The sequence below is a fragment of the Phaeoacremonium minimum genome (assembly GCF_000392275.1).
Source record: "Phaeoacremonium minimum UCRPA7 unplaced genomic scaffold PA7_03_scaffold_359, whole genome shotgun sequence".
Taxonomy (NCBI): Eukaryota; Fungi; Ascomycota; class Sordariomycetes; order Togniniales; family Togniniaceae; genus Phaeoacremonium; species Phaeoacremonium minimum.
In genome coordinates, this window is record NW_006921263.1 from 522,478 (window position 1) to 549,006 (window position 26,529).

At 49.6% G+C, this 26,529-nt stretch overlaps 2 protein-coding genes across 2 annotated transcripts; both read left to right on the top strand.

The window, feature by feature from the left end:
* Nucleotides 1-1,110: 1,110 nt before the first annotated feature.
* Nucleotides 1,111-3,123, top strand: UCRPA7_4715 (putative geranylgeranyl pyrophosphate synthase protein; the record flags this gene model as incomplete). The annotated part of the gene is made up of 5 exons (XM_007917266.1): nucleotides 1,111-1,265; nucleotides 1,325-1,884; nucleotides 2,501-2,530; nucleotides 2,587-2,732; nucleotides 2,797-3,123. The coding sequence occupies 5 exons, from the start codon at nucleotides 1,111-1,113 to the stop codon at nucleotides 3,121-3,123; spliced, it is 1,218 nt and encodes a 405-aa protein (XP_007915457.1).
* A 9,379-nt stretch (nucleotides 3,124-12,502) lies between these two features.
* On the top strand, nucleotides 12,503-13,829 carry UCRPA7_4716 (putative amid-like nadh protein; the record flags this gene model as incomplete). The annotated part of the gene is made up of 2 exons (XM_007917267.1): nucleotides 12,503-13,321; nucleotides 13,377-13,829. 2 exons carry the CDS (start codon nucleotides 12,503-12,505, stop codon nucleotides 13,827-13,829), a joined length of 1,272 nt encoding a protein of 423 aa, XP_007915458.1.
* Nucleotides 13,830-26,529: the final 12,700 nt, after the last annotated feature.

Genomic DNA, 26,529 nt, shown 5'->3' on the forward strand with positions numbered 1-26,529 from the left:
CTGTTGCATACGTAAGCCATTGTGCTAAGGCCTCGCTACAGGCTGTCAGTGTCCCGGCAGCTCGTACCGTGTCTTCAGTAAACCGCTAGTTTGACGCCACTTCTCGATCTTTCCCGAGACAACAAATATCAAAAACAGCCACGCCTACATCAGGATACAGAGTATCCAAGATACAAGAAGGATTCAACTTACGTCTCTTATTGTCTACCCGCGTGCGTCTGCCGGTGATCGGATCGCCTGAGACATTCAATATATATTCGGATGTTGCGTTCTCAAAGGGCTGCGTTATGTCTCAACCTAGTACTTTCTCCCGGAAGATCGTTCCCAAGACTGCCTAGAATCACTCCACCTATGCCGCTGGTCTCACCTCATGAACTCATGTCTTCAAGTTGTTGAGATAATTGAGTCTACTAAGCCCGAATTCTGGAGTGGCTGTGATGTACAAGTAAAACAGTCATCCTACTGCGAGAGATCTCATTTTCTCAGATGCCAGTATCGTAAGACTTTAGCAAGCGCTTTCACACCGCAACAATGGGCGCAACCTCATTCATCCGCAACTCTTTGCCTCTACCACCCTACACATACGAGGGGGAAGAATACTTCTGTCGATTCACCCCGAGAATCCATCGCGAAGCCCGTCTCGCTGATGCAGGCTCATGGCAGTGTCAGGTTGACTTTTTTAAGTCGAGTACGGCCGCTCGAGCTGGTGCGGCTCGTAACAAAAATGTCTCTAGCTATGCCGTAGGTTGCATCAACCCGGTGGTGGGCAACTTTACTGCATTGTGTGCATGTGAGGCTTTGAGTGACCGACTCGCACTCACGACGTACATGGTTGAGTACGCCTACATTCATGATGATGGTAGGGATGATCTTAAACTTCATGGGAGTTATCGGGTTTTGTGCTGATAAGTCAAAGTAATCGAGTATGCCGAAAACAAGGATGAGTCTCAGGTAACGTACACTGGTTTCTGATAAATTGAGGGAAACCATACCTGACAGGTTGAGAAGCTTGCGGAGGCGAACCACCAGCTTATGGAAGGCCTCAGTCTGGGAGGAGATGCTGGCGCAGGGTCGAAAGACCATGTCAAACGGCGACAATTACAAGCCAAGATGGTCATGGAGCTAATGGAAGTTGACAAAGAGCAAGCGAAAGAATGTCTCCGCTTGTGGAAAGAGATGTCGGATGTTTTTGTCCAAATCAGAGATATGGAGTTTATCGCTTTGGATAAATATCTCCAGTTCCGTGTCGTGGATGCAGGGTGCCCGTAGGTACACCTTCAACATCGTTTGAGGCACAAATTTCTTGCTAACAACGCCTTTTTAGTTGGACCATGAGCCTTCTGTGCTTTTCCATGGATTTCAAACTGACCACGGATGAAGAAGAAAAGACTGCATCTATTACTTCAGCTGCTTACGACAGCTGGGTCCTAGTGAATGACTACTTTTCGTGGGAGAAAGAATGGAGCAACTACCAGGCCAATGGTAGCACCGGCGTAATAGCCAACTCTATTTTCCTCTTCATGAGATGGTATTCCATGGAAAAGGAGGATGCCAAAAAGAGGCTTCGGAAGGAGATTCTGGCTCGTGAGGATAAGTATTGCAGTTTGAAAGAAGACTTCCTGGCAAGTGGCGCCGCCACGGAGAAGACACGTCAGTGGCTAGAATTACTCGATCTCGTAACGGCGGGCAACTTCGCCTGGAGCATGACGACTGCTCGTTACCGGGATGGCGCTGAGGATGCATATCCATCTCTATGGCTTAGGTGTTCCGACACCTCGGATTCTGACGACAATGAGAGTCTCGCTCGTCCTATTTCACTCAACGCTGCCGATATGGCAGATAAGGTTGATGTCGTTCTCAAAGATCGCCGATACCTGGATTTGAGTAAGATAGTACGAATAAAGAACAGGCCTGAAGCGGCGTTCGTTGACCAGCAACCTCCTCTTCACGACATAACCGATTTCAAGAGGTCACAGGTTAGCCAGACATGGTCAATCTTACAATTCGAAGAAGTAAGTGAATTAAAGGTACACGACAATCGTGATCAATCTAACAACCTCCAGATGATAATACAGCCTCAAGCGTATCTGGAAATGATGCCTTCGAAGGGAGTTCGAAATGCAATCATAGACGGACTAGAGGTTTGGTATCAGGTTCCCGAGAAGTCCCTCGCAGTCATTCGCGACGTCGTAAATCTGCTGCATAGCTCTTCTCTGATGTAAGTACTTCGCCCAATTGAGCTAGATGCTTCTAATGCATATTATAAGGTTGGACGATATTGAGGACAACTCTCCCATGAGACGAGGATATCCAGCAACACATGTCATTTTTGGAGTAAACCAGACGTTGAATGCGGCTAATTTGCTCATCTTCAAGGCTTTGAAAGCCGCAGAAGCGCTCATGCCTCGCGCTCTGCGTATTCTGATAGAAAGGCTCATTGAGGGGCACATCGGACAAGGAATGGATCTTCATTGGACCCATCATACTGTTATACCTACAGAGGAAGAGTACTTCACTATGGTCGATGGCAGTAAGTGCTCTGGTATTCTGCTACTTAATAATTGACGCTGACTCTTATGGGTCTAGAAACTGGTAGTCTCTTCATTCTCCTAGGCGAGTTGATGCGCATCGAAGCTACCAAACACAAAGATCTTGACGCTAGCCTCCTGATGAAACTTGTCGGTCGTTTCTTCCAGGCACGCGACGATTATAAGAATCTGCATTGTGCAGAGGTCTGTCCTTCTATTTGAAATCTATCGATAGTTCTAAGCTAATCTACTGTGTTCACTGGAACAGTATGCGCAAAAGAAGGGGTTTGCGGAAGATCTCGGCGAAGGCAAGATTTCTCTTCCGCTCATCCACGCACTTCGCTCTAAATCACCGCGACAAGGCCGGCTATTGAGCATCCTGCAGCAACGAAAGACTTGCAACGGTCTGAGTCTAGAGGTACGAAAACTTGCTCTGGACGAAATCAAAGCTACTGGTGGGCTAGAGTATGCGAAGAAGACTGCCATAGAACTCCAGGACTCTGTCTCTGAGACTCTTTCCATGTACGAGAACAAAGTGGGAGAGAAAAATTGGCTCTTGCGATTGGCACAGAAACAATTAGAAATTGAAGCCTAAAGAGTGATTCAGCTGTTAGAATTAGGACCAGGGATATAGATAATGGAACGTAACGCAAATAATACTCGTAGAATGATGAGGACGAAGACACAGAGTCGTCAGTATTGTGTCTAAAAATGTCAGGGACCTGTGAGACGAAACATTCTACACTAGAGCAAAGTAAATTAGAAGCTGATACAACCCGTCTACCCCTTTAATGTTAAACTTATCATACTACTAGACATCGGAATGCCAATCGCGTCCTGTACCGTCGTGAGTAAGGCGCCAAATGTACATTATGTTGCTGAGTGAATCACTTCAACGTTATCACAACTGCAGAATCATTGATTTTAAAAGCTTTTTACCGTCTGAAGCAATGAGCACACCTAGAGCTTTCAAGCAGAACAAACGCTAAGATAGTCTAAGATAGTATAAAACATTTGATAGAAAATAGATTTTTTTTCTAGTGAAGAGCAATCGGTAAGCGGCGTCTATATGGTGATCACAGACATCAAAGCATGAAGACCGGCTACAAAAGAGATGCATCATGCGCTGACTACCATCTCTGGCTCTGCCGTTTCCTTTTTCTTTTGTTCTTCAAAGCCGAATTCAGTCTCCAGGCCGGTTCTCATCTTGATATCTTTCGTTAAAAGGGCCGCTACTAGTCCAATACCCACCCATATGATACCAATCTGCAAGATCCTTCGGTATGCCAACGTCCAGACATTCTGGATTTGCGCCCGAACAGGATCCTGGTATGAATTGACGAATTCCTTGGTAGCAAGGGCAAATGCGTTACCGTCTTTGAATAGCTGTTGTACGTGGTCATCCTGGATTGTTCCAGTGTATTTATTGATGTACTGGTTGAAAATGGTTCCCGCGATTGCCACACCCCAGACCATGCTAAAACTCCTGATCCATGTCCAGCCAGCTGTTGCCGCGGCTTGGTCCTTTTCAGGCGCACAGCCTTGAAATGCCGGTAGTAGAGTGCCGACCAAGCCACCGACTCCCAGCCCGGAAGGAATCTGAACACAGATGTATTGAGCTGCTGAGGAGTTAGGTCCGACCGTCGACATAATCCCTTGGCCCAGTATCATTAGAGCAAACCCTCCCACTTGAAGCCACTTATACCGTCCAGTCTTGCCAACAATTGCGGTAAAGACGACGACAGATGGGACAGCCAATAGCGACACAGGTAGCATGATAAGGGCGGTCCAGGCTGGCGTATTCGCAAGTACTCCTTGGTAGTAGACCGTCATGTAAAAACTGACATAGTAAAGGCTCATGTTGAAAAAGAATGTCATAACGAAGATGATGATTGGCGTTGGCGAACGTAGGATGTGGACCGGGAGAACAGGCTCCTTGATGGGAGCCATGGCCTCATAAAAGCCGAAAGCAACCAGCCCAAGTAATCCCAAAATCAGGGGTACTAGGACCTGAGGAGAGCTCCAAGGATGGACTGCGCCAGCCCAAATAAGAGCCAAAAGGGCTATGATGGATGATGCTAACACGATAAAATTACCTATCCAATCGATTCGTTGTAGCTTGGCGGTTATGGTCTCGTCCCTATTCCACTTGACACGGAGGTAGATAAACAGAAGGGCTAGAGCGACGCCACAGATTGGTAGATTCAGGTAGAATATCTTTTCGGCGCATCAGTGATATACCTTCATCGGAGCATATATAATAGAAATTGTCTTACCCATCTCCATGTTGTATACTGACAGATCACACCTCCGAGTGCTGGGCCGGCTAAAGAGGCTATACCGCCTCCGGCCATGATGATTGATGTGTAGCTAGCTCGCCATCGTACCGGCACAAGGTCCGCAATAATAATCTCTGTCATCATAAGTGTTCCTTGTGTGCCCGCGCCCTGAATTGCTCGTCCGGCTAGTAGCATGCTCTGTGAAGTCGAGTCAGTTTCAGGACCCTACTTTGAGTCGTTCTAAACGGATAATATTCTCTGCATCAGGACTAACCATGTTCTGGGCTCCAGCGCAGAGTCCGCTGCCGAGAGTATAAATGAGAACGATGCCTAGTGTGCAGTATCGTCGACCGAATATATTGGCTAGTTGGCCTAGGAATGGTAGGATCGCAGCCCTTTACGACAACTCATCAGCCAGATCTCTGAGTGAATAGTTGCACTACATCATGACGTACCCAGTCAAGAATTGTATGTCTGACACCCTGTGTTAATTGTAGTCAATATATCTGTATTTGGGACAGTGAGGGGCAACATTCTACCTCTGGGTTGACTTTGACCCAGGAGTCTAATGGCGCACCCAATGCAGGCGAAATGATGCCATCCGGAAGTCACTTACCAAACAAAATCGCTTCCCCCATCGATATCGGCCACGATGAAAGGCAAGGCCACAACGGTGATGGTGTTTTCCAGTCCGCCAACCACATTCAAGAAGGTGAGTGAACCAACGACAGCCCATAAGCGACGATCTGGCTTCCAATGCTCCACGTCCCCAATCTCCACGGTATCCTGCGCAGTCGATTCGTCGGAGGAGAAGATCTCTGTTTTTTCCGCCTGCGCCGCCATTGGCAGCGAGTGCCCCTTAGAAGGGATAAAATCCGCTACTTCCGGCTCCATCGTTGTTTCGGTCTTCGGATGCAGGAACCTCAGGCGAGATACATGACGAGATAAAGCATTTGTCAATATACAGGAGTGTTAGATACCATACCTCGAGAGGTACGAAGCTCTCAATATAACAATGTAGGAGGTGTGAAAAGGAAGATTGAGCAAGCGCATGGTGCTTAAATATCACTTCAAATTGACCAGACATAACAGAATGATAAGCGTTAACCTGTCAAAGGGATTAGGACTCCGTCTCTGGGTGTTGCTACTTCCCGATCAGATGATGGGGCCTCAACATTCTACATAATTTCCGCGTTCTTATCAGGTACCTGATCCCTGTGATTAAGTATTTCAATCCTTGTTATGCTAACGATTGCGTTCCCGATAGGGGTTGATATCTCACCTTCGATTGAGTCTTATTGGATAAGCATGGCTAGTCGCGGTAGAGTGGACCCTGTAGGAATATACGACCCGGCGCGATGGCGGCAAAGGATCAAGCTAATCATGGTGAGATAGTTCAAGGCTTCCGAAAAAAATTGTTGCGACACTCCATTCGTATGTCGGATACTAACTTGTTTCAGCGGCAAGGCGAGAAATTGTAACACTCCTTGCTGATTTCACCTGTATTTCGTTCAAATATTCAGTCCGCAAGAAACCACCTCTATGAACTGAAAATTGATGTTTTCGAAACTAGATGGTGCAAACGTACGTACTTCTTTTAGATTCACAATCAATTGGCATTGAATATCATGACCGTCTGATACAAGTTCGTTTTCCCAATCACTGGCACAGAGTGCTTGAGTCTTTTACCGACCAATAATCATCAAATCTTTTCATGGCATGAGAGCTTGTTTTGTTTTAATATAGGAACTCGAGTATGGAGCTTGTCGAACCGACAAGCCGGCGACGCAGAAAGCGAGACTAATGAGCCAGGAAGGCTCCCCTACATGGAGGTAGCCGTAATTGTTATGTTTAACATATCACTCTTGACGAGAGCCATGTAGATATTAAGGTCTAGGCATATTGTCTCTTGAATCTTTTAGGCACTGTGCTCAAGGTATAAAGATGATCAAGTGAGTCTGAAGAAACCATTGGTGTTCATTTCGGGAATCAGGCAGTCGTGTGAGAGCGGGGTTTCCAGCTGTCTTCCATCTGCCTCAATAAAGGTCCAGTGGGAGATGATGTAGAAAGCCTCACTGAGGCGGGGGACACCAGAGCGTGGGCGTCCAATCGACCGTGATCACCTGCCCATCGCTACAAAAGAAGCCAGGCCTCCTGTTTGATAGTCTAGTCACGTCGCCTGCCTCGGCGGCGTCTTTCAGCTGCATCACGTGAGAGACCTGAAGTTCTTCCTTGGACTAAGAAGCCAGCAACCGCAGCCTTGGATTCTGAAGTTCTCAAACATACAAGTTGGTTCCTTCCAATTCTGTCAAACGAACCTTGCGTGTAACATAAGTTGAAGTGCTTGTTCTTGTGAGGAAATGTTTCTGTACCCAGATGTCTTAGGTACCGATCAGATACGCCTTTTGGAAGTTGTGCATGGTGAAGAGAATGGTCCCATCCATCTTGGCCTGCGGACTGTGCTTTTGTCTGCTTCGACGGAATACGATGCCTTGTCTTACACTTGGGATAGCGATTTACCAGACGACGCGCGAGAGTCTGCCCAAATTAATGGCGTGGAAGTTGAGATCAAGGCCAACTTAGCGGGTGCCTTACGGGAACTACGCCGTCAGTCCGTCAAGCGCGAGTTGTGGATTGATGCAATTTGCATCAATCAGAACAATCTACAGGAGCGAAATAACCAGGTGCGCATAATGGACCAGATTTACAACAAGGCGAGCTGCGTACTTGTGTGGTTGGGTACGGCCGACGGGGATACAGAAAAGGTTTGGCATGCCATAGAACAGATCGCTGCCCAGCATTCGGCCTGTGTCTCCCTATTTGACCGGCCATCTGAAACCAATATCGATTTCGAGAATTATCTGAAGTCAGTCAAAGAAGTTCAGAACTTACTACCTCCTGGCGATTCCCTGGAGATTGCTGCGCTGTCTCGATTTCTCGGCCGTAAATGGTTCTCACGGGCTTGGACCTATCAGGAGGTTATCTTGTCACGTCATTGCGCCATTATGTGCGGCAGCTTTCGGAAGTCTTGGGATATTTTTGAAAAAATATTCATGACGTTGCATGTGGGAAGCTACTGGGCCATGAGACAGGGAGCAATAACAAATTTCAGAAACATTGCTATTAGTTTCGGCTATCGACAGGCCATTTCAAGAGACGTCAGTCGAACGGAGTGGGTATCAGCTCCTGAAGACGGTCTATCGTTCTCTCAATTCCTCTTATATGGGCTGGCTCGCCACGCCGCTGATCAGCGGGACAAAGTATTTGCGTTTCTAGGGCTGCGACCAACTCAAGAAATTCCCCTCTACGCGGATTATTCAATGTCACTGGAGGACACCTACATCGCGGCTGGCATGGCGTGTTTCCTCTCAGAGGGTCTGTTCCTCCTCAGCTGCGCGGGACGTCCTGCGCAAGACTTGCATCTTCCGACGTGGGCCCCAGATTTACGAAAACAGCCTAGAAACGACTGGTATCTCTCGGCAGTGCCAATGGGACATACTGAGCCGATTTCCAATGCCTCTGCACCACACAAATGGTCACCTCAACTACGCGACCGGATTCTTTCTTCGACTTTTGGCCCTAAGTTCCACATCAAGGATGATATGAAAAGGCTTCTCACAAATGAGTTGGTACTGCCTGGGGTCTTTCTAACAAGGATTGACAAGCTCATTGATCCCAGTGTACTGGGTTTCAGTAAGAGCACAGAGGGCTCTTCAGGGTACCTTAACTATGTACTTGTCCGTGGAAAGGCGGTAGCTGCCGGGATTCCTCAACTTCTTCTCACGGGCTCACCATACCAGTCAGACTTCGAACTAATGACTGTATGCAACTTTGACCCTTTTGGTTTCGCTCGACGGCGGGTAAGGTTCGATCCATACCGGATGCCGGCAGCGTGGAAATGGAAAGAGGAAGGTTGTCCTGAGCCTGTTCCGAAAGAAGTTGATGCAGAATACGCCTGGAGGCGTGGGAACGTCTTCAGATTTCGTTTGATCTTTCTTGCTGAGGGCGGCAAGTATTTCGGAATTGTCCCTGACAATGCGCAAGTGGGCGACACTATATGTGTTTTACTTGGAGGCACGGTTCCTTACGTGCTGAGGGAAAACTCCGGCGATGCTGGGCGTGCAGTGGAAGGAAGATGGCAATTCATCGGGTAAGCTCATCAATCACATGGTAACTCATGCCTTTCATCTAATATGAACATCTCTAGAGAATCATTAGTTCAGAATTACATGCACGGAGAGGCGCTATCCGAGAGTCCAAACAGACATATTATCGACTTTCGGATAGTCTAGGTGACTCAATAATAACGTGAGGACCGTCGTTCTCGATCGTGACAAGAGAGAACTCTCACATCGGAGGAGACACGCCAAGGAGAGGGAGGTTTCGCGTGCTATTTGACCACGTCTACTCAATATGCTGACGACTATACACAGATCACTATCATTCATCAAATGGCTCTTCAAGACTGACAATGCCCTGCTGCTGTTGCGCTATTCATCTATTATAGACGCACAATTCATCATTTGGTCTCACCATTCACCCATCGCACTTGTATTAAAAAATATCTGTAATTTTGTCCAAGCATAAAGACCTCAACGACAAAGAAAAATAGAATAGAGTAATGACTTAGAAAGAAAAAAGTTGAGAGTTTTCCGGGTTTCAACACCAATTCCCAAACAAGAAATGAAAGATCTCTTAAGACTGGTGAGAAAACGCTTTGTATCCACCGAAATATGTCCTCAAATATTCGGAGACAGATATCTCTGAGGCACCTCGGTGAGTTACACGATGTCGCAAGCTCTAGAGTTGCACTTGGAAGGTCTTGCTCTCCCTATTTCTTTGCCCAAACTTGAGGAAGATGAACGGGAGTGGGAGAAACGCTATCGCGATGAAACCAAGTAACGATGTGCCCCAACCAATTCCAAGCGCATTATACATGCTGTTGCCCGCGAGTGGCAAAAGAGCCCCAAGAACAGAGCGAAAGACGGTGCTGGCTGCAGTGGCAGACGCGGCATAAGTTGTATAAGCATCAACCACATATGTCGAGCATCCCATCTGATCCATGATTAGCGACTGCATAAGGGGGACGATTGACAAAAACTTACAAAGGCAACTACCATCCCGCCGCCAAAAAATGCAGTCCCGATGATGGGCAGAATGTAGTGATCTTTATGTTCTGCTGTCCAAGCGTACCAGAGAAGCCCAGCGGGCACGAGCAAAGCTCCCAGTATCAAAACAGGGAGACGGTATTCAGGTTTGGCCACGCCTCCATTGCGGTCCATGAGCCTCTTCACCAGTCGATCTGATATAGCTCCGCAGAGAAATATACCCAGTAACGACCCAACACCGACGCCGAGATACGCAAGTCCAGAACTGCCCTTAGAAAACCCATATTGATCTTCGAAAACTCGAGGAAAAGTCGTGAACAGAAGATACAAGTAGCCATAGATTGTAGCCATGTATAGGGAAAGAATAAATACGATCGGCGAGAGGAAGAGCATCTTCAGTGGACGGACGATGGCAAGGGCGAAAAGGTGTTTTGGGCTCCTATGAGTGTCGAGCACAGATCGAAGGTTTTGATTACCCGTCTCCTTTCTCAATTTCTTTGTCTTCCTTTGGAGGAGAACGTAGCTATAAGACTCATGTAGAGCAATGAATGACATCAAAGTAGTGGCGCCGGCCTATCATATAGTTAGAGTAATCGGCCTTGTCCACTTTCATGTACTTACTAAGATCGTGAGAAGCCAGAAATTCCAACGCCACCCTTTAGACTGAGCCAAGTAGCCACCAGCTGCCCTTGTTTAGCTCAAATTTCTCAAACTCCTCTAATCGACAGAAGTAGCCTACCTATAGGTCCGATTGTGGGACCCAATAATGGTCCGATGATCCACGATGCCATCGCAAGTCCGCGTCTTTCATGCGGAATCATGTCCGCGATTGAACCGGCACCAATGGTCACGGGACATGAAGCCCCGATTCCCGCAAAGAAACGGAATACAATGAGACTGGGAAGATTTTGAGACACCGCGCAGGCGATGTTGAATACGAGGAAAATAATGTTGCAAGAATGATATAAGAGGTTCCTGCCATAAAGCTCCGACAGGGGTGCAATTGCGAGTGGCCCAAATGCATATCCTACAAGCTGGACTGATGTTGCAAATGAGGCTAGAGTTTCACTCGTAGAATGGAATTCTCGCATGAAATACTCTGTGCCTGGTGCGATAATCGTAGATGCAAGGGGTCTATACTCATGTCAGGTTACCCGTACAAAAAGCATCACTGCTGATTGGCGCGCCCACGAGAGAAATGTTATTATAGATACCATCGACAAAGTTGAGAGCTTCTTTGAGGTAGGCCAGTTCAACGGATTTTCAGGATCGTCAGGGCCATCCCAGTCCACAATGTTAGGGTCTCGAGAGATTTCCTCTTTCGAAACTGGATCTCCGAGCTCAACATCATTGCCATCGCTCGTTTGGTTAGACTGAGAGCCTTTCGTAGACATTTTATCGTCTATGCTGGACATGGTAGAACCCTAAATATCTGTTCGACGATTATGCGTGTGCTGTCAAATAATGCCACTTGATAATGTTGAATCGTCGATCTCATCATACGCCTTGACGCAAGCAGACAACGGAAGGACAAGTATCTGAGGAGCCAGTTGATATTGATATGCAAATTTTCAAAGAGGGAACAGCAAATTGAAATGAAAGTCATCTGGTACTGGTTGGGTCTATATGGATGGGGCCGCGGAGGGTGAAATAACAACTCCGAAGGACGACACCTTAACTGAGCCTGCATATGAACGCGCCTGAGTCCATGTAAAAAAAGGAGCCAGTTTCAGTCTCCTTCCAAATGAGAGATTCGTAGAAAGAAGTGAATGGTGTGGAAAAAGTGGGCTTCCGGCTAGCTAGCAGCGGAGAGTCCGCGGTTGCACAAGAAAGATATATTGGAACACCATCCCGACCAATTTCACAAATCCCTAATCGCCGACATGATGGTATGTTCCAAGGATTTAGGTCGAACTATTCCGATTGACTCTAGCCTCATGCGCGGCTAATGTAGCTCAACATCTATTATCCTCTCTAAAATAAGGTGACAATCACTTATCTTATCTGATGATCAGTACGAACAAATGCCGGTCCTGGCCGACAAGGTACTTCACAGCCGTATATCGTGCGAGTCTCGTGGTTATTATGAGTTTTTAACAGTGCGTAGACGGTTTTATTCGCTCTCGGCTCACTAAGTCCACGATAGGCTGCAGCATTAGATGCGGTTGCTCGTCACAGGACGCCCGGTGACGACAAAAAGGTGCCTGCACTCATTATGTCGATTACTATGCTCATTATCTCACATGTCTATTCTTGAATATCCCCATATGCTTACATAAATTTTCAAAGTAGTCTGCTGTTCAATTGCTCTCAAGGCAACCCTAGCTGGCAATCCGACGCGTGTAAGACAGGATCAGCGGGCTTTGTTAGTCGGCGCCGACTGTGAAGGCCGTCATCTCCGTGCCGGAGCGAACGGAGACTCCGCGGTCGGCTTTTGTTACGGGTTTGAGCGGCCACAGCGCGCTTCTGGTCGATAAAAAATGTGAAATTCTAGTTCTGGTACATCGATGACTTTGAAGTGCATACTTCGCGGATCTACCAATTCTTGCTCACCCGTAATAGTTGCCATTGCTCATCAGTTGCAATCATGGCTCACGATCAGCTGAGACTCATCACGAAAGCCATTTCCATCTTCATTCCCCTCGGGGTCCAGCTCCTTGGCCAATATCTCAGGTCAATACACCACCGCTGGACTTATAAGGTCGTGGATGACGCGAAGAATGTGGTTGTTGTAGGAGGTTCATTCGCCGGTCTGGAGGTAGCGAAACGCCTCGCAGAGACGCTCCCAACCGGCTTTCGTCTCGTTCTCATTGAGAAGAACTCTCATTTCAACTACCTTTTCCACTTCCCGCGGTTCTCGGTTGTCCAGGGCCATGAGAGGACAGCTTTTGTTCCATTTGACAACCTCGTTACAAAGAATGCGCCGGACGGCATCTTCACACAAATCCGCAGCACCGTCACAAGCGTATCCGATGGTCTCGTTCACCTGTCTTCGGGCGAGACGATTGATTTCGAAGTGCTGGTCCTCGCAACTGGGGCTTTGCAGCCTCCTCCGGCGAAAGTCGTTTCGACGGATCGAGAGGAGGGCTGCGCAGAGTTTCGCGCAGTGCAGCAACAAATCAAAGAGTCAACAAGCATTGCAGTTATAGGGGCTGGAGCCGTCGGAGTAGAGCTGGCATCAGATATCAAAGACTTCTATCCCGACAAAAAGGTCACGCTTATCCATTCGCGAGGCCAAGTCATGAACCGCTTTCCAAAACGTCTTCACGATGCGGTACTGCCGGTGCTCGAAGAGCTCGGAGTTCGTGTTATTTTGAATGAGCGCCCCGTCATTCCTGGCGGTGTCATGGGTAAGAATGTCGTACTTACGTTCGCCGACGGTCGTGAAGAGTTATTTGACCTTGTTGTAAGTGGCAATTCAGACATCAATTCTCTTGCAACCATTAAGTGCAAATTTCTAGATCCCTTGTACAGGACAAATACCAAACTCTTCTATGCTGTCCTCGTTTCTTCCGGCATCTATTTCATCTACCAACTCCCGCATCCTAGTCGAGCCTACTCTTCAGGTATCAAATCCTGGCGAGAAGAAGATCTCCTCGCCTATCTTCGCAATCGGCGATGTTGCCGAGCATGGCGGTCCCATGATGGCTCGCGCTAGTTTCTTCCAGGCATTCATTATGGTGGCCAACGTACTCGCCGTGACAGAGGGCCGCAAGCCCTACAGGACCTACAAGCCGAGATTGTTCATCGAAGGTGCAATCAAATTGACCTTGGGAATATCTCGCTATGTCGTATACTCCATGGATAACGATGGGAGCGACGTTCTGTTACCAGGTACTGATGGGAAACTTGACCTCGATATTAGGAAAGGTTGGAGGCAGATTGGAGCTGACCCCAAAGACTGTCAGCCTTAAGCTAAGGGAGGATAATATTGGTGAAGCCAACCGGCGTAAATCATTGAGAGCCTATTAATTCCTTTGTACTGTATCATGCCCGTTCAAATCAGCCGCAAAATGTATATTTAGTCTCCTATTGAGTAAGGATCATTACATACTAGGCGGCATGGATGATATTTAGTTAGCTAACAGTTACAAGTTATTTTACACTGGACTTGAAATAACCTTGATAACTTTGCTACCATCCTTTGTCCAAATGTAACGTTGGTCCTCGATAGAACTCAGAACAGGCAAGTGAGCGCATGCCCAACGACGACGAGCAAACCTTGCTTACGTTCTCAACAGGGTTCTCAAATGATACTTTATTAAGCAGACTTGGCAGACGTTTATTTTCGGCGTTAGAACTGGCAGCAATGCGTTATTTATAAGCTTTGACTTTTGGCATACGGCAGTGTGATTCGAGAAATGCCAGCCCGGCGTGGGACAAACCACGGACGTAGATGGCTTTCCAAATCTGCGTCGATGGCTTAGCAGGTTTGAGTTCGTGCCTCACCAGAACGCTACCTGGTTATCCGCACGCCTTTCCCGGTGCTCGAACCAGATCCTTTATTATGTAACAATGGTAGCCGGACGTCAATCCGGATCAATGAGCCTCGAGCTGTTGTCAGCATACATGTAACGAGTCAGGCACAGGCGACGGATTGCGCCTCCTATTCAGAAGCAAAGTATTTCTACCTTACATTCTTGCACAAGGTTCGTTCTATGACAGGTTGACAGCTGTCAAGCCAGGTAAAGAGTCCTATTGGTAACTGTTTCAGCTAATGCTTTCTAGCGGGTCTACATCGACTAATGATGTCAACTTTTTGCACACGGCGCAGTCTCGGTGAGCGTGTTGAGGCCTTCTACGTTGAGCACACGAACCATGGAAACATTCTATTTGAGACATATCTTGTTATCCTCTCGGTGAGGTCATCTATCCCCAATAGTAGCAGATCTGCCAAGCCAGAGTTTCCAGTGAAGTTAATTTTCTCGTGTTATTTCTTAGCTTTAGTGGTGCTCAAGGAATAAGCTATGGGCGACGATTGCGCTCAGCCGTGACTTTTGCTGGCATGACCTTGGCGGTGCCGCAAGAGCAGTGCTTACCATGGATTTAAGTATATCCTCGTCGAGATCCGAGACTCCCCGCGCCATTCTGTTGGAGACGAAATGGTCGGCCGTGACTGCGCTAAAGTGTCCTGAAGAAACGATCCAGGTAACTATGTGAGCCTCCAAAGCCTTCAGTGTAAATTGGTGTAAATTGGTCTAAACTGCGCTCCGTGATTGGGGCACGAAATTCCTGGCCTGCCAACCTTTAGAATTGCCGCACATGTTTCATCAATTGCCCTTCAACCCCCATGGATCAAGGCAATTGCGGCAATCCTCAAAAAGAGCCATGCCTCCAAAACCCTTTCAGGTATGCTAGTCCATTCCAGGATTCAGCTGCAGTGACACAAGATCCGGCAGATATCCTCGCAAGGACAAGCCCGCCGGCCCCACTCCAGATCTGAAACACGATACACGGGAAGTCGGAGCCTCCTTAGGCGCCACATCTGGGCATGGGCTCCGCGGCTGAACAAGGAAACGGCTTCCGGGGTTTGCTACTAACTTCTTTCAGCAATTGATAGACATCCTTAGAAAGACATGGCTTCGTGTATAGCTCCTGTATTTCACAATATCGTCTAGAGTGGGTAAACGCGGTCTGCATTGGTATCAATGTATCTATGTGCTTCTGTCTTGTCTTTCATGGTCGTTATACTTCCAACTCGAACCTCCAATTGATGTTTTGCTAGTGATAATCGAGTTGCCTCAGCAGTTTCGATGGCTCCCATGCCATTGTGTTGTCAGCTCGAGCAATTGAACAAGCTTTTCTCTGCATCCCAACCCTCGTCAATTCTGTATTTCGTGACCCAACTATTGCCAATCTGCCCAATGCACAATCCTCCCCAAAAATCAAACAACAGTGTTTGTGTAACAAGACAGCTCTAACGTGACTGAAGAAGGAAGCAAAGAAAATGGTAAAACAAGCAAACAGACGGATAAAATGAAAGAGCACCCGGCTCAAAGTGACCAGGCCATTCCCACGGGGTATCTTACGGTGAGGAGAAATTTTTTGTCTTCCCAATTCCTTTCATGAAGTGTAAGCCGCCCACCTTCGATTCACGCCACAACCATACACCTTGCTTCGTAGAACATGAAATGGACCCGACCTCCCTAAAGCACTATATTATCCAGGTCGATGATAATGCGTTTGTTGTTGAATGATGCTGCATGCTGAATGGAAGTTTTGTCCACCGGGGGTCTGTATGTATCACCCAGTTTCGACGCATTTAGTAAAGGAATATTTTGAAAAAGCCATCCAAAGTTGAAGCAAAAGTTGAGCCGCCTTCTCCAGAATTTAATGCTGAGGCGGCGTCTGTAGGCCGCCTACCGATGAAGCGTGGTCGTTGCCGTCGTGCGAAGTGATTAAGGCCACGGGAGGCCTTTCCTATGCGCCAGGACCATGGCTGTGTTTCTCACTATCGTCATCTAACGGAAACAAACCCGAGTGATTGAGACCCCCAACATGATTAGTGGCAGAATTACCATTCAATCTTAGTGGGCCCATATGGTCAAGATGGCTATGTGCTTGACCATGCCCACGTAGATGGCCCTCGGTAAGGCTCAGCGGTGAGCTGTAGGCACCGGGGTAAGCGGGGAGAGGCCCAGGCCCTGTCGATGTAGTATAATTAGCATCAGGAGGGCTCGTACCGGCGCTTGACGTTGGCTGGCCGTAAGTATGGGGATGAGATCGAGGGCTCACATCAGCCGCAGCACCCGAATATTGGGGCCCCGGTCGAGCAGGACTTTGGTATTCGCCATGAGGGCTGCTTAAGTATGCTGGAGCTCCTGAAGTCGGACCGCCCTGAAACATCATGCTGGAGGTGTTATGGAGCGGCGGAGCATGGGGATACGGATAGCCTCCCCCTGGAGACTGCCGCGGCGATTGAAAGTTTGCTCCAGCAGAGTTTGGACCACCAGACAAAGAGTTTAATTGCGTGTCGAGACGAGGCATGCCCATATGCGACGAATAAGGCAATGAAGGGGTAAGAGTTGGTGCCATCGTCATAGGTGCTGAGTAAGTACCTATCGATGAGGTTACCTGAGGGATAGAGCGGGATGAGTATGGGACACTGGTGAAGTCTTGCCCATAAGCCCGACTTGGCTCGTCTGATACCACTCGTTGACGCTTGGCAGAAGGAGCGTCATCGAAATCATACCCAGAGTTGTAATTGACCCCCGATCCACGATGGTAGTCCCCAGATTGCTGCCCACCCCCTTCGAAGAACGCACCTCCTTGTGTTGCTGTAGAGGCTCGAGTGCGGTCGACCGGTGTGACAGTCTCGCTTTCAGGGAGGCTATTAGTTCGACGATCACGAGATTGCGATTGCTGATCATGAACCGAGTGATGTCGGGCATAGTCCGCCGCAGCATTATTGCGCTTTCGTGTGGTGATACTGCGCGAGTCCTTGCGTAATCGGAGGCGAACCCCTTGATCACTAAACGATCTCGTCAAAAACGTCGACTCAGCCATGCCTGGAAACGTCTTGGCTGTGTGTACGGTGAAAGGGTCAGATGTGACTGAAGCGATATGTAGACACTCTCGGTCCGCCATCTTGTAGAGCGTAAACATCAGTCGAAAAATCCCATCTCGCTTGACTGACAAGTCTCCAAAGACGAAGAAGCCTCCATCTGCATTGTCAGAGTCTTTGAGACGATGCAGCGACGATACCAATGTTCCCACCAGGGCATTTGGAGGTAGCTCGCTATTGTCATCAGGCCTAGCTTTGACTAAAGAGCAAGACATGAAGTAGTACGGGCCTGGGCGCATCTATGTTAGCAGGATACAAATCAAATGATTGGAGATAATTCACTGACTCTGGAGGAAATTTTGCTGAGGATCTTTGCGCTGGCTGACCTTCAGCTGCAAGATCGGGGGTGGGTCCACGGGTTTTCGATCTGTTCCAAGTCAATTCAAGTCCATTGTCAATTGGCAATTTGAGTCGTACCTTTCTCCTTGCCTTGCGCCATCTTGGCATGAGCTGGTTGCTGTCGGATAATAAGCTTGTGCTCATCCTCACTATTGGAATTACTTGGTTAGCACACCCTCTGAATGATCAGGTGGAGGCAATGGGCCATTGAGGCTGTTGATGCCTTTGAATTATGGGAGAAAGACTCGGAACCTAGCACATACCTAGCTTCTTCTGGGGGAGCAGCGAGGTTGGGATGTTGATACCCAAATTGAGCACCACCTAGTTGATGGTAGCTCATGGAGGCGTCGTGATGGTGGCTAGTGTCCTCTATGGGAGATAGTCGGGCTGCTGCCGGGGTGTAATCCGTTACGAGGTTGTTTGATGAAAGATTTGTGTGATCAGATCTGAAAAGGCAGAAGCGTCTTTGGTAGACAACGCGAGCGTCCGTGGTTCAGCTACGTTGCTCCAGAGTGGGAAAAATGTTGAACGAGATATCGGGGGTGCTTCGCGGTGGCCCAGAGAGCAAAGTTCTATATATTCTGTGGGAATAACGTTGACGGGACTTCGATGGGAGGAGGCTTTCGGAGAAAGTTGAGAACCAGCAGTCGTCTTCACGTGTGTCTTGTTTCTGCGAACCGCCTGTGCTCAAGTACGGGACTCGGATACGTGGTTGAGGCCGATTTAGACTTCGCGGCGTCCACAGCAGGCCCTTCAAAGTCAGGAGCGCCGAGAGCTGGGAAGTCGCCACTCTCTTCGAGATATGTGCGGGGCGGAAAGAGAGTTTGCGCAAGTCTAGGTACTGCGGCTTCGAGTATTGAACAGCGCTGGAGGAGGAGCTCTTTCTTCTTCTCCTTTCTTTCTCTTGTCGTCGAGGGGAACTCAGAACATGCAGTCCAGGGTGCGATGTCAGCTGGAGGGGGCGCTGTTTTGGCGACTTGGTAGCCGCCGAGGAAGGAAGGCGCAATGGGAGCTATCTGTGCTGGAGTGCAAGTAGGCGTAGATTGATGTTGGCGGTCGTGCGCGCGCGGAGGGGGAAGGTGCTACCGTAGGTCTGGCGGTGCGGATTCTTCTTCTTCTACTTCTTCGATCGTCCCAAGGAGCATGACAAGCTCCCAGCAGAAGCAACAACAGCAGCGACAAGAACCGTCGTTTCCTCCGTCGTCGTGTATAAAGATCTTGTACTTGGACAGGCGGAGCCTGGTGACGGTATACGGTGCATCCACTCTACCACGGGATATCGTGGGATACTGGATGAAAGAATCCGGGGAAGCGCCTGCAGAACAAGAGACCTTTTTCTGTGTCCTCCGATCGTAGAGCGGGAGGCGTGACTGATAATAGCTACGTGATATAGGTACCTGGGACACGATATAGGGCCCGGGAACGGAAGTGGTAGCGTGCAGGGAAGGTCACGGTCGGTTTGACTTCCGCAGGGGCATCTAGCAGGCCGGTGTGGAGGACGCTACCGCGAGGTAGAGGTATAGGTAGGTAGACAGGGGAAGGTAGGTTATGTGGGCAGTGTGGTATGGTGTAGAATAGACAGTGCAGTGTGAGGCAATGCCAGCCGGGCTGAAGGGTCCTTTAAGGGAGGGGTGGATGTATATACCTCCCAAGGTAGGTATCTAGGGTAGGTAAGGTCAGGTCAGGTAGAAGAAAGTGATATACGGAGGGCGAGACCGCTAAGACCTCAGGCGATGATTCGCCTGGGGGGAGGATGGCTGCGGGATCTGGATGGGGGCAGTCTGTCCCCTCGATGTAGTAGTGCAATGTACCTAGGTGATCTGGGCAATGTAGGTATGGCAACTCGATGCAGCCCAGTCTAACCAAGGTCGACCGCAGTTCTTTCAAACGGTTGCGGTGGATCGTATGCAGTGCGCGGAGGCAGGCCACACACTACTGAGCACAGGCGGCTTGATCGAATCCAACCAATGTGGGCTACAATCAAGGACGAGATTGGTGTGGATTGGCCGGAGCCAGGGGTTGGCTTGCTGTAGGATGATGTCTGGCACCTGCTCTTCCGAGAAGCTTCTCTTCTTCAAACAATCCTGGACCCCCTTCTTCTTAATGCCGTGCCGTTCTCTCTTTTCCGTTTACTGCTTTGGGTTGACGGCAGGACACTTCAACAGGCGACTGCCTCCTCACGGAAGGACAATGGGGGGCGTTTGACGGCTGCGGGAAAAGCTGGCGAAGAACAACAAGAGACTGAGTTGATTTGCGCCGCGGACGGGAATATAAGGCGTACGTAGTAGTGTATGTAGTGTATGTAATAAGATCCAGATCCAGGTTGCCTCGATTGTCGTACCCCAAGCGTGCCTGAACAAGAAGATGGAAGGACCGATATTGCTGCACGTAAGCTAGGCGTGGATGCGCCGCAGTGGTGACAAGTTCGGCTCGGGAGTCTACCACCACGAGGATGTGCGGATGCCCTGCGCGCGCAGCACTCAGCACGCGAATGGAGGGGAGATGTCAGATGGATCTGCCAGTCAGCTAGCCAGCCAGCCGTACCTCGGACATGCGCGAGAGGGTTTGCTGGAGTAGGTCCAGAAGTCACCAGGGTCGCAGAGGCCAAGATGGTAGTTTGGGACAAGAGAACCGGGTTCCACAGAAGGTGTCAGTCACTTCGATGAGCAAGGTCACCTTTACTCGAACCCGAAGGCCGTTCGAAAGGCAAGACAATGCCGCGTCTGATGTGCTCGAGATACACGGGAGACCAAAGTCTGGTTCTCAGAGGCGGATTTTCTGGAACCGGTCACACGATTGAAGATGGGACGAGCTGATGGGGCAGAGCAAAGTCGTGACTTATAGACATATCAGCATGATATGAAAGGTCGGCAGGATACTTAGGTAGGTGTAGATAGATAGGTCTGGTCCTGGGCAGTTGGCATTGACAGGCCTCAGTCATCGACCCAATACGGAGGCGTTGCGGGTAGGGTTGTGTCGCAGGAGCAGAGCAGAATCAGAATCAGAATCACTACCTTATGCGAGCTAAGGCAATAATACAACGGCAGCGGAGACAACTATGATTGACAAGAGTATCCATTCGGCACCGGGCGTTGGTCAACGATGATGTTGGTCTACTCGACTCCTCTGGCCAGGTACTGCCTGCACCTTGCCAATCAGTCTACTGGGGTCCAATCCCGTCCAGGTCCAGCATCTACATACCTCGAGGTACTTGTCAAGGGTTCTCGGCCTGGGCTTGGGTAGGCGCTCATCCCGTCTCCTTCGTTGCCAAGACGGTGCACGGTACGTATTCTAGGGCTCGTACGCCAATTATATCAGCTATGCTGCCCTTGTTGAATGACAGATCAAGTAAGGTGCCGAGCTAGGAGAGGAACACTCAGAGAGAAACAGAGAGAGGGGAGAGCAGGAGGCGTTGTTGAGGTGCAGAGAAGAGCTCCGGCACACCAGCCAGGCCATGCCCAGGTGCCTCTCAGGGCAAACGGCTGGGATGGATGTACCTGTACAGCAACGGTAGTACGCGTGGGAAGTACTCGGTCCGCCCGCTAGTCTTGCGTACTGCTGACCAGGTGCCTAGGATATTTTCAACGCTTGGTTGAATGAATGTATGGATGGATGGGAGACCACACTGGGCTGGTCTTGACCTGGGCGCTACATCGAAGGCTACCTGGTAAGCGTTTGCAACGGCTTCGCCGTCGTGACAGATCAAACGAGACGAGCGAGTATCCGACGCAGACATTGTCCTGCGCGTGGCCATTGTTGGAGAGAGCCCGGGAACGGCAGCATGCACGACCTGGAGAAGGTTAAGGCAGGTATCCAGTACCTCCATGACCGGGGTTCGGTTCATGGGCACATGTGACGGAGGTGAAGGCAAAGTATGTGTACATGAACGTCGTCGAGCTAACATTCTGCGTACTGTTAGTTTGAGTGAATGTGTCAATGGACGGATCGAAGTTGCCCTGACAGGCACCAGGGAGTGCCAGGGAAAGGCGATCATGGCATGGGTATGGGGGCCAGCTTTTTTGCTGATGAAGGGCTGACAGGGACATTGACTCCAGGGCATCAAGCAAGGAACCCCGGCCGAACTGTTGTTCTTTTCTTTCGGCGGCGGGGGTCCCTCAGCACTGAAGTCAAGCGTTGCGTGCGTGGGCCGCGTGCCGTGGGTGACAACTGTTGTCTGTGCGTGTGCAGCTAGAGCATGAATTTCGAATTCCAAGTCAGGCTCTCCCATTCTCTTTCTCCGGCTTCGATACATCCTTCCCTGCGGCGGGCCTTCGCCTCGGAGCTTTTATTCTTCTTCTCCCACCCCCATCTCCTATTCACGTTAGGCCATGGTTAAGCCGGGGCAGCTCTGTGCCGTCTCCACCAGCATTAGCGATAATCGCACGGCCTGCTTGAAGTTGCCCGGCTGGATGGATGCCTCATGCCCACTGGACATTTGCTACCATTGACTTAGACGAGGACGAGAGCGAGACTTTCCCCTCGATCGACGTCAATGAGCACGGGGTTTGCATAGTGTATGCGCCAAGGGACAATTCAATTCTAGTTCCACAAGCCCCCCGATCTACCTCACCGTTGCAAGGCCCCCAGAAGCGGCATGACGGAAGCGGCATAACGGATACGGCACTCCGGAGGTTTTGAAATCTTGGCAGCTGCCGTCTCCTAACATGGCCCGGTGCTTTTAACCTACCACTAACGTTAGCAGGAACTGCCCGGGACTGCAGGCCTGTCTGTTTAGTCTGTTCCAATTACGCGTTGAGGGTTCTTGTGTTGGAAGCATCGCATCCTCCACCAGCCAGGCTGCGAGCTAGTTCTGCAAGTAGACTGTGATACGGCTGTTGGCTCTTCGTGGCTCCTTCGCCCTCATGCCTGGGCTGGTACTCATTCTCGATTGTTAGGTCTACTGGACCTTGCTATTTAATTGAGCCAAGCCATCCAACCCGAAGCTAATGGCACGACATGACTGGTTCCTACTGCGTGGCCATTTTCTTTTCTAAATATGAAAGGATTGCCCGCCATCCCCCACTATAATGGCTGGACTAGGAGCAACACCAGTAAGCCACTTCCTCTGGCCCTCTTCCACGTACGCATAGGAAGAGTAGAATGTGTCTCGGAGTGATGTCAGCTTGGAACGGTAGCATGTGGAGGGTGCAGCACGGCACGCACATGATGGGGAAAGAGCGACAGTTTGGCAAGTTTTCGTGGTCGCTCATGCCTGTCTCAGTGGCCAATTGTTTGATGACGGGCGTTCGGATTAGATATTTCGGTATGATGGTGTTGCTAAATGTGGATGGACGCCCACATGGCAAATGTCCAGATAGATCAGGAACACCATGTGGCAATTCGCCAATGCAGTAGCGGAACCAGAAGTCAATCCGCATATCATAGCCAGATATGTGGGTGGTGATGTAGACGGCGCTGCTAGATTAATGTTGCCTTGTGCAGCTTGGTGCTAGATTGGGATTGTGGGAGACCGTAGGAGGGGGCGAGTAGATAGCTTCGTCACTAGGACCGTCAAGCAATTCAACCTGCAGTGTCAACTACTTGTCGCTAGACAAAGTAATCTACGAAATGGCCGCTGGTGTCGTCTGAGCAGTCTATTGCAGTCGATGCGACCCGGCAATTTACCTGCATGGAGACACTACCAGGTGAAGTGCACATTCGGTGCCGTAGGAGGGGAGCGGACGTTAATCCAGCTGTCGGCACAAGAATGCACGAAGCAGCAGCTGAGTGTCATTGATAGATTGAGACCACACCATTTTCATTTCGGACAATGTGAAGAATCCTGGAAACTGTGTCGTTGGCGACGCCGCACGTCCGACCTACCAACTTCATCGCCGCTCAAGACTTCAGTGGCGATAATGGCGATCTGAGTTGATCAGACAGCTGCAAAGCCTGGTTGGATTTTGCCAAAATGGCTCGAGAGCGGTACCTCAATCGCGTCTTCCCGAAGGCGTGTTTCAGAAGCTTCCATAGGCCATGCTTATGCCTTCGATCTGCAGCTGAGACATCTGACGGATCAACATTAGCAATTGTCTTCGTAGACGAGGTAGAGTAGACACAGCTTTCACATTGGCAAAGCACCACCATAATAATGCACTCCAACGCGTGAAGGCCGCGACTACCAGGTTATGATCACCGCCTAGGTACTGCATTGTGCTGTAAGGTAGTGCATTATAAATGCTTGCTTGTGCCCTGAAGTACCGCATGTACAGTAGGAACCCACCTGAGCTCCCTGCCTGGCCCGAAATGTCAATCATCTCATGTCTTGAGTTGGATGGCGGCCATTTCCGTATCCAGATGCGGAAAGTGGGCGCTCTTTGGTGGGCTATGGCACCCGAATCTACTGGGGCGAGCTTGGAGCAGCAAGTCCATTCGTCTGTTCGTATCGGATCAGAGAGCGTTGAAGCAAGCATTCCCTTGCTGACCGTCCGTGTGGACCGTGTGCTTTCATGGAAAGCTAGACTGATTGTGGTAGAAGAGGATTGGCGTTGATATGTCCCCCACACTGCACGCTGCCCAAAGTACGCAGTACCAACGATCACCATATCAATGAGCAGATTGCCAGAACATGTATCGAACAGGTGGCTGCCTTCTTGGGTATGCGCAACCCTACCAACCTTCCACTTCCACGTACTATTTAAGAGACACACTGCCAGATTACCCATAGTATGACGCAGAATCTTGGTTCGCCATGTGCTCCTCAGAAACGTAGATGCCAATTCTAAGATCATCAGTAGGATCATGATGCCATTTGCCCTCACTCATAGACTGGAGCATTTCCCGACGAAAGCTTTGTTCCTGATTTGGAGAAATTATCGCTCCTAGGACATTGATGCAAAGATATAGCGCAGGCATTTCATCAAAGCTTTTGGTAACTCCAATCCTATCGGACAACTAGACAGGTTTGTCAATGCTGAACCCCAAGGCTAAAGCAACTATGGTACGGAATTTACGGGCGCTGTCAATCCGTTGACATCTGCATGTCATATAGCCCCTGGATGATCTGTGCTACACAAAGCATCCATTCCTGGTCAATAGGCCATGTAGATTCATCGGACGAGCATCAGGGAGTGATGGCCGATTATGACCAAGGTACTCTAGCGGGCATCTATTCTAGAATATAGTGAGTAGCATTTGGGGATGACTTGTGCGTTCAAATGCTACCCGAGGTGAGTAGTCTTGAAAGCCAAATATGGAAATCGCAATGAAGCGACCACAACAGCCTTCCTTTTTTAACAATACATCAACCTTCGATTGATTTCTGGCTGCAGATGCTCTCATCGCTTGGCTGACGTGAACCCCGAACTAGTACATTCGATTGAGACGGTTCTTTTCCCAAATACATCTCAGAGTACAAAGTATATGCTGAAAGTTCGAGACGTGAACAGTGGTACCCTTCCCGAGGCGCAGTCGCTGACGTCTCCAAGGCGAGAGCATTGACAGGTTTTGGGATCTTGCCGCATCAGTGGCAGGTGATGATGCTAGATTCCCCTACATTTCTGTCTTGGCTCGTATCTGCTTTAATCTTCACAAGTCCACCTGCCTGAGAAATTGTAGCGCCTAGCTGTCAATCGGTCGCTACCATCTTGACCAGGGAACACCGCATAATGCGCTTGGCGGTATCCTTCGTGATGATCGCGCTCGATAGGCTCATGCCACGACAAGGAGTTGAATCGGTCTGATCTCAGGCCTGCGGTGGTGATCACGAAGCGTCAATCGTTCCACAACGAGGGCTCCATCTGTTGTCTACAGGTGCGAACCCACGCCTCACTGGGATCGGAGAATTTCAACTCACACGCTCCAATCGGTGCACAACTTCCCTTGAGTGCTGCATGCAAGAGTCGACCAGGTTCTTTTTGTCATTCTCAAACACGATTCAGACAACCCGGACGTCAATCCTGCTCGGCCTCAGTCTGCTATCCCTTGACCAGACCCATCAAATACAAAGATGGCGATGACGCCAATGGTGCGACAGATCCGAATGCCGAGTGGATCGACGTCCAGCTTCCTTAGCCTCTAAGCCTCATCGTCAGGCGCCTAGCAGGGCCTTGCAGCGAGACCTGAAGAGCCACAACAAAGCGTGCCCTCTCAGAATAAAGCTTTTCGCCGATGAGGAAACGCATAGCTAACTCCAAATATCACGCCCTTGCACGTAATTCAACAGGAACCGCTCAGCGGCCAGCTGCTCACCCTCATACATGAACCACAGGGCTATCTTTCAAGCGTATGCGAATGTTCGTCTGAATTGTAGCTGCTCAATGCGGTGGCTGGACGCAGCCGGACGGCCACCAGTGTTCCTGAAACGCGGCGCAGCAACCCTGATCTTCAGACTTCGTGCCTCACAATCTTCCATGACGCTTCCGTGGTGATTCTACAGCCGAAGCCCCCAGTCACCATTCCATTCTGCTAACAGCTCCAGATCCAATCTGCATTGTCTCGATTCCGTTACCAGGTATCAAACTCGCGAAAGTGGCTAGCAGTTGCCCAGGAATTCACCTTACAAAGCATTGCTTTTGCAGCTTCCCGAACCCACGCACCAATTGCACCAGCGCACAACAATATGTGACGAGTGGTTCGTCCCATCTCCATCGACCTTCGTATTTCTACCGACCAGGGAAGGTAGAGTTACTGTTGCGATATATCCACCCCCAGCGCCTCTGCACTTCGGCTAAAGTCGCTTGCAGCCAGCCTGTCTCCCAACGCCGTCACCC